The 7,986-nt window shown below is 51.5% G+C and overlaps 1 protein-coding gene across 2 annotated transcripts in view; it reads right to left on the bottom strand.

Annotated features, from left to right (window-relative positions):
* Window positions 1-1,082: 1,082 nt before the first annotated feature.
* GEM (GTP binding protein overexpressed in skeletal muscle) overlaps window positions 1,083-7,986 on the bottom strand; it is a 14,816-nt gene continuing 7,912 nt past the window's right edge. The window contains exons 2-4 of one of the 2 annotated variants that reach the window (XM_041769616.1): window positions 5,879-5,955; window positions 4,769-4,973; window positions 1,083-3,012 (exon numbers count right to left, since the gene is read on the bottom strand). In XM_041769616.1, coding sequence (XP_041625550.1) covers window positions 2,735-3,012; window positions 4,769-4,973; window positions 5,879-5,955 — 560 coding nt within the window. In that variant the 3' untranslated portion in view covers window positions 1,083-2,734. The remainder of the gene's footprint in view (window positions 3,013-4,768; window positions 4,974-5,878; window positions 5,956-7,986) is intronic. The other variant, XM_041769614.1, reaches the window with a different exon arrangement.

The following is a 7,986-nucleotide window of genomic DNA, read 5'->3' as shown; positions in this document are numbered from 1 at the left end:
GCTGTGTGGAGGGGTGTGTGATGAGAGCGTGTGTGGTATGTGTGGAATGAGTGGGGTGCGAGGTGTGCAGTGGGGTACGGGATGTGCGGTATGTGTATACGGTGGGGTATGTGTATACGGTGGGGTATGTGTGTAGGTGGGGGGTGACGTGGAGGGGGGATCACGTGTGGTGTGTGTGGTGGTACCTGGGGATGGAAAGAGCTGTGTCTCCAGGAAACAGTTTGAGATACGGGAAGATGCAAGGAGTCCAAGTCCCATCTGGACATTACTTGTAGCTCAGACACTTCAGATCTGAACTGGGCAAAGCCGCTTATCCCCCTGACCTTGTTTGCTATAAAATGGCCTGTGCACTCCATGGGGCCATCGGGAGGTCTATTCAAGAAGAAATACTATAAAAGTCCAACACTCACAAGGGACAGCGCTGAAGAGCAGAGGGATAAAAGGGAAATTCATCAGGCCCTGCCTTTAAGGAGTTCTTCAATTCCACTTGGGAGAAGGCAGACACAGGAAACGATTTACACCATGGAAGGCGTAGGGCAATGAAAACGGACACGTCGGGATCCCTGGGTGGCGCAGCGGTTTGGCGCCTGCCTTTGGCCCAGGGCGCGATCCTGGAGACCCGGGATCGAATCCCACATCAGGCTCCCAGTGCATGAAGCCTGCTTCTCCCTCTGCCTATGTCTCTGCCTCTCTCTCTTTCTCTCTCTGTGGCTATCATAAATAAAAAAAAAAAAAAAAAGAAAACGGACACGTCTTGAGCCCTTCACATGCGGCTGATTAGAAGATGCTCATCTCACCATCCTACCACAGAGACATTGTCGGCAAGCCCACTTTGCAGATGAGAACACCGATGGTCACAGAGGTTTTGCCTTAGCTCTAAAGACCCGCTGACGTTAAATGGCCCTGATGTCACCTGTGAAACCTGAAGGTTCACTCTTGATAATATCACCTCCCTGTACCATTCCCTTGAGCGATCCAAGGAGGCGGGGTGCACAGAAATGGGTACCTCTGCTCTCGATTCGGAAAAGAAGAGAATGGGCCTGCAGAACTGAGTTACCTAAAGCTGTTGCATTAAGCGGTGTCGCAGGTCCCATTGCTGTGTGTCTCATTACAGACTCAGAAACGCAGGGAGGGCAAGGCGCTAACCACGTTCTCCTTGCCTGGCTAGATCTCAGGCTGAAAATCACCAGGTTCCTTTTTTTCCCCCCTAATACTTTATAATTTCCTCTAATGCTTTAGTCAAGCTTAAGACCATGAGCCTTCGGGGAGCAAAGGCCCATCTGCTCAGTCAGGAATTTGCCAAACCAAAAGATCAATCTGGCTTTTACCGTAACTTAGCATTTAGAGGACCCCAAATACTTCCCAACTGTATTAGCCAAAAATAACCTTGCGTTACTGTGACCCATGGCTCCAGAGGAGAGGTGTCAGGGGTAGTCTTTGAAACAAACAACAACAGGGCCACCACCGACGAAAAGAAGAAATAAAATATAAAATATAAAATAACAGGTATGTTTCCATAGGGTGCGCTTGCATATGTCCGACATAGGATGGTTGGATCGGGGAGGACAGACAGCTTCCCTAGAAGCTATAGGGAAAGCATCATAATCAGCTTATTTGGGGAGGAAAAACATTTTAAGAATGCCTTTTATCCCAAAGATTTTCTTTTTATTATAAGACATATAGGTAAAAACTCGCATATTCTGAAAAAGATAGAAAATGGTAATAAAATGGACATTTTTCCTATTAAGAAATATGTTCATAAATATGCTTTATCAAATGTTAAAATGATTATTATTTTGCAAAATAACAATAAATAGAGCAGAGCTGTGGCATACAAGGGTCAACCCGAAGCACTGGAAGTATTCGCCTTTCGTGTTTTATAAAAACTCAGACTTTTGATCATATTTCAAAATTTGGCATTTCGCACTCCGGGTTATCAACAATTCAGATTTGAAAAATATATTCATCATGGCCCCAAGACTTTAAAAACCATGAAACATGAGAGGCGGTTCGACTACATAGAATGTGATTTAAATAATTTTGCCCCAAACAAAACATTGTAAGACACAGAAGCAAAGATAGGATTTTTGATCCTGTAAGCGGTATCAGTATCAGTTCCAATGCTATAAATTTCTGGATCCCCAACTGTGGGCATTGCACAAAAATCCTTTGCTAAGCTTTAGTTTCCAGCAAGGTCCATCATTTCTTTTCACAGCTTGATGGAGCAATAATAGTCACGATTATGAGGAGCCCGGTTCTACAAACCTAGCTCCATGAATATACGGTACAGAGAGATTCATTTTCCCGCCCGTGGATTAATCCTTTGACGGCTTTCCTATATTTGTTTATGGTCCCCTGGCCTCAGCTCCCTCTCCTGGAACATTGGGACAAATTTTAATAATGAAAAGTCCTCGTTCTGAGCATTCTGGTGCAGACTTCCATCCTCTACTATCCGGAGGAGAGAGGAAACACGTGTGAACACCGAACACACCCTCTCAGGAGTCTCGGGTGTTCAAGTAACGAGGTCAGGCTTTTCCTGCAAATAAATACTGATTTTTACAAAGACCTGTGGTCTGCCATGCCCTTGGCTGCCCGTGAGGCTAACACGTGAATTCCCAGCTACAGTGGGGGAAGCCGCACGTAATAGTACCGAAGGATGCAATCTAATATAGATTATCGGTCCCGATGGTGCTCAACGATGTCCGTCAGGGGACATCTGGGTGACCCCGGGGGCCTAGAGCACAGAGAGGTCATGGCAGGACTTGGACTTGAGCTTGAAGGCCATATTCTTGTTGTTTTTGGCCACGATCTTGCCCCAGAAGCGCCTGGCTTTCCTGGGGATGCTCTCCCGCCTCTTCTGGTAGGCCAGCCGCCGCTCGTTCTTCTCCTTGCTGTCCCGCCGGAGGCGCACCTGCCGCACGATGCCCTCAAACAGCTCCTTCACGTTGTGCTGGACGGCCGCCGACGTCTCGATGAACTTGCAGTCGAACACCACGGCGCACGCTCTCCCCTCTGCGGAGGAAGGAGGGCGGGACAGTCAGAGCCGCTCAGCGCCACCGGGCTGCAGGCCACGGCGACGCGGGTCCCCCAGGGGTGCACAGGCAGGGTGGCGGGGAGCTTCCTGGAAGCAGGGGATCCGGGCTGGGCACCTGGCCCGCCTCAGGCTCCCGGGAGGAGGGCCCCTCCAGCAGAGACGTGACCTTAACTCCAACGGGAAAACCACAGCCTGCAGTTACGGCGCTGCCCGCGCGGCCAGGCTAAACACTGCACGAACCGTATGCCCAGGTTCAAAACAACCCCGAAAACTCTATTCTCCCTTTCAGACAGATGAAGAAACCGGGGTGAGGGGGATCTCTTAAAAACATGAGGGACCGGCGCCCGGGTGGCTCAGTGGTGGAGCACCTGCCTTTGGCTCAGGGCGTGACCCCGGGGTCCTGGGATCGAGTTCCGCCTCGGGCTCCCCGCAGGGAGCCTGCTTCTCCCTCTGCCTGTGTCTCTGCCTCTCTCTGTGACACTCATGAATAAATACATAAAATATTAAAAAATAAAAATAAATAAAAACATGAGGGACGGATGCCCGGGTGGCTCAGCGGTTGAGCGTCTGCCTGCCTTTGGCTCAGGGCATGATCCCCGGGTCCTGGGATCGAGTCCCGCATCGGGCTCCCCGCCTGCTTCTCCCTCTGCCTGTGTCTCTGCCTTTCATGACTAAATAAATACAATCTCCAAAAATCAATCAATCAAAACGCGAGGGAGTTCCCACAGCCTGTTAAGTCTGAATCCAGACCTGCTTCGTCCTCAAGCTCAGATTCGGAACTCTCTCTCCTGACTCAGTTTCCTGAATTGAACAAGAATCCTACTCTTTGACTTCTCTCTCTCAAAAAACAATTTTAAAGCTTCGATGAGGTACTTCAAAAAACTTTCGGTGATTTCACCAATGTACGACACGGTCGCCAGCAAACCACATGAACCGGCTTTTCCGGAGGAGCCTCAATTTCGAACACTCTGTCATGTTCCCTGACCTTGTATCCACGTTTTGGTTAGAAAAAAATGACTGCCGTAGACAGTCGTCCCCTAAGAGTGAGACATCCCCAAGCTAGCTGTATATGGTACGTCCTTATCAAATTTCGTTTCTCCTGAGTAGGGCCCGACATGCAGTATTTAATTTTTTTACCATCGTGCCAGGAACCAGATCTGTATTAGGCCAATAACATCTCAAGGGACCCAAGGAAAGAGGCGATATCCCTGAACTATGCATGGAAATGTCTGTGTGAGCCCATCAGGTTGGTGCCTTCACAGAAATCTGGGAAGGAAAAGGTAGGGGACAGGAAGGAGGGTGTTCCCAGGGGCCCCAGGAACCAGAGGCAACCAGAGTAGAATTCTTATTCTCACTGAAACTCTCATAGTTGCCCCCAATCAGAGTTCCCATCTTACGTTTCTTTCCCTGAACTCCTAAGAGTTCCCTAGAGAAAAGGACAAGGAGAAAAGGTTGGGGAGTGCCAGTAAATCCACCCCCCTTCTCCCAAGCATGCTCTTTTCCCTAACGGAATTCCAGGGTGGGGACAGGGGAATGCGGCACATGGGTCAGAAGGACAAGGGCACAGCCATTGGCACAGAGAGGATCTGCGGGGAACGCTGGAGCCTCCCCCACGACACTCCACGGGGCATTTCCCTGGCTCCGGCTTCATGAAAGAAGAGAAAAGGGCACCCATCTGGAGGAAAGCCAGGCGACCCCGAGACTGTGCCCCGGTCCTGGCGCTGCTCTGCTTACCTGACACAGACACTTCCCGGCACCGAACCAGGTCACTTTTGTTGCCCACCAAAATTATAGGGATGTCCTCTGCCTGCCGGGCCCTGCGGAGCTGGATCCGCAGCTCAGATGCCTTCTCGAAGCTGGCTCGGTCCGTGATGGAGTAGACAATCAGGTAGGCGTCCCCAACTTGCATGCAGTGGTCCTGGAGCCATTCGTTCTCCCCCTGGTACAACGAGAAGACCCTCCCTGAGCTCGGGTTGGCCTGGTGAGTGAGGCGTCCTTTGCAGAGAAACAATACGCGCCTCCTAAAGTTGTTACCGTCCACTCCTCCCACATACAGCTTGGGTTGGTGAATTATTATACGACGACTCGGCCAAACCACATCTCCAATTTCTATCTAACCGACCAAAAAAGAGCTTTTTTTCTGATTTCCAGAAACTCACTGTCCCTTTCCCAGCTGATGAAATTTAGGATCCTTCGGTGAGAATAGGAGGACTCTCCGTAAACACAAGGTCGAGCCCACAAGCTCGGAAGCCCAGAATCTTTTAAAAAGGCAAATGTTGGAGACTGCTGTTAAGGATGTCAATGCCGGGGGCGCCTGGGTGGCACCTGGCTCTTGGTTTCAGCTCAGGTCATGACGTCAGGGTCATGAGATCAAGCCCCGCATCAGCTCCACGCTCAGCACGGAGTCTGCTTGGGATTCCCTCTCCTTCTCCCTCTGTCCTCTCTCTCTCTCTCTCTCTGTCTCTTTCAAATAAATAAATAAAATCTTAAAAAAAAAAGAATGTCAACTTCATATAACCTGGTTTTATGTAGTTTTAAATTATCCTCCATACTTGGCACTTTCCCTAAAGCGGACATAATGCTTTTGTCTCATTTTAAATAGAACTAAAGGCAAATCGCGGCAACTTGCTTATTATTCAGAGCCCGCCTGCGAGTGGCCTCTTCCTTAGAACAGGCTCCTACTTTGGGGGGGAAAGAAGCATCTAATGAAGCAAATGGGCCCACCTCACCTAGAACACGGAAAAGGACAGGCCCCAGGGCCACCCCTGCCCCTGCCCCAGACGGCCCGGCCCGCTGGAAGGCAGGCCCGCGAGGCACCCACTGCCAGCGACGGGCTCCGCGTACCTTGTTTTCCCACATGTCCAGGAGTATAATTGTTGCGCTTTCCCCATCAACAATCAGCGTGCGTTCATAGGTGTCTTCTAGAAAAGAAAGGACAGTGGTGCGGGAGTCAGGGAAGTCGGCAACGCTTTCCACGTGGCAACCAGGCACACAGCCACAGGGGGCCGGCTGCTATCTCTAACCCCTCCCGCCACGCTCCACGTCCGTCCGTTCCTCCAGCGTTTCCCAAGCAGAACACCGACGTCTTCCCACGAGCCTCCCCAAGTCCTCGTCCTTCCTAGATCTTTGCTCCGGGAAAACCATCCACGGGGACACGGTCGCTGAGCTTCTGACTCCGACTCCGTGGACGATGCTGCGGGAGGGAACACGCTCGCCACCCGGTGGGTCTGTAAGCCCCACTCCTAAGCCTTCCCTGGAAACACCCCCTGTACCTCTCGGGTGGGGGGGCTGATTGCTGGACACTCACTGGCAATTTCGGGAGCCCTAGGCTCAGAGGCATCGCTCCTGTTGGGAGATGAGCAAGGGAAAAATCCCGGGACTGTCGCTCTTTTGGCTCACGTGCACGTCCTTAAAAAAAATTACGGTTCCCTGGCACTAAGCAGGCTTCTCTCCCCATCTTCAGTACGACCCCCGAGACCTTCCTCCCCGCCCTGCAGCCCAGACCCAATGTAGGTGGAGGGGAAGGGGCAGCAAACGAGGGCAGAGCAGCCTCTACCCGGAGGGACCAGGTGGGGGGCGAGGGAACCGGGGTTTCTGCAGGAGGGAGTCCCATCAACTCGGCATGAGTCAGCCTGTCCCCTACTCTATTTTCACAGTGAGGCTCCCTGTTTGGAATTTCATCATTTGAAAATTATGATTTTCATAATGATGGGGTTTTTTTGTTTTTGTTTTGTTTTGTTTTGTTTGCCATTTTTCTTGCTGCTCTTTTTGCCTTAAATCTGTCCCCTGGAACATCCAAAGGCTTGTGCCCTTACCCCCATCCAGGGGAAGCTCCCTCGCCATCTACTTAGAACTGCACCACGCCTCTCCCACCAGTATTTCTTGCTCCCTCCCAGTTTTTTGTTTTTGTTCATCGTACTTCAAGGCACCTAACATGCAATCCATTTAACTTATTTTTTATAGAGATTTTACTTATTTATTCCTGAGACACAGAGAGAGAAAGGCAGAGACACAGGCAGAGGGAGAAGCAGGCTCCATGCAGGACTCGATCCTGGGACCCCAGAATGTTAAGGCAGAGGTCTGCATGGGTGCTGCTTGCTACTCTACCCCCCGGCCCCTGGGCAGTACCCAGCAAGCTGCAGGTGGGCAGCAAATAACTTATCAAGAGAATGAATGAACGCCGACCGCAGCCCTGGGGATACAAGCACAAGCAAACCTGAACTAGGATCTGGATGCCATCCCTTCTGCACTATGCAGTCCTGAACCATTTACGTGCCCTGGGCCTCAGTTTTCCGCATCTGTGAAATGGGACTGACGACAGCATTCGTGCCTCAAGGACACGTGACAAGGACACGTGTTAAGCCTGGGCTCAAAGTGGAAAGGCCACAAATGTCAGCCGTTGTCATCACTTGTCCGGGCAGAGGAGGCTGGGCAAAGCGAGAGTCAAGGAGAAAGAGGGTCCGACGCCACACGTGCCATTATTCCTACTCTACAGGTGCCCTCGCTTTAAAGCACCTCGGGGAAACTGGGGTGCTCCTTGTTCTAGAATAGTGAGGGGTTTATGGCAAGCAACGCTCCTGGTTTAAATACTTGCTCATCTAGGACACTGGATGAAGGTAAGCGTATCCGCCACGAGCCGCCCGCGTTCCATCCACCACGTGCAGCCGAGCGGGACTGCGGTGGAACATGCCAGCTTAGCACAGAGCAGTCCCCGTGCCTCAATGGGCCTATTTATACAGCCTATTTATACAACCTGAGCCGCACTGGCGGGGGCGGGGGGGGGGGCCTAGCGGCCTAGTGGCTGCCTCGGACTTCTTTCCTTTTCTCTAAAAAAGCCTTCCCCGTGCTCACAAATGCCAGAGCAGCGCCTTGTGCGCCCTCAGCCCACCACACGCCACCCACAAGCAGGCCCCAGGGTTCCCATGCGTCCCCTGCAGTTCAAAGCGAAACAC

This window comes from Vulpes lagopus, chromosome 9, assembly GCF_018345385.1.
Source record: "Vulpes lagopus strain Blue_001 chromosome 9, ASM1834538v1, whole genome shotgun sequence".
Lineage (NCBI taxonomy): Eukaryota > Metazoa > Chordata > Mammalia > Carnivora > Canidae > Vulpes > Vulpes lagopus.
The sequence above is the reverse complement of the archived record's forward strand: the minus strand, read 5'-3'. Positions and strand labels throughout refer to the sequence as shown.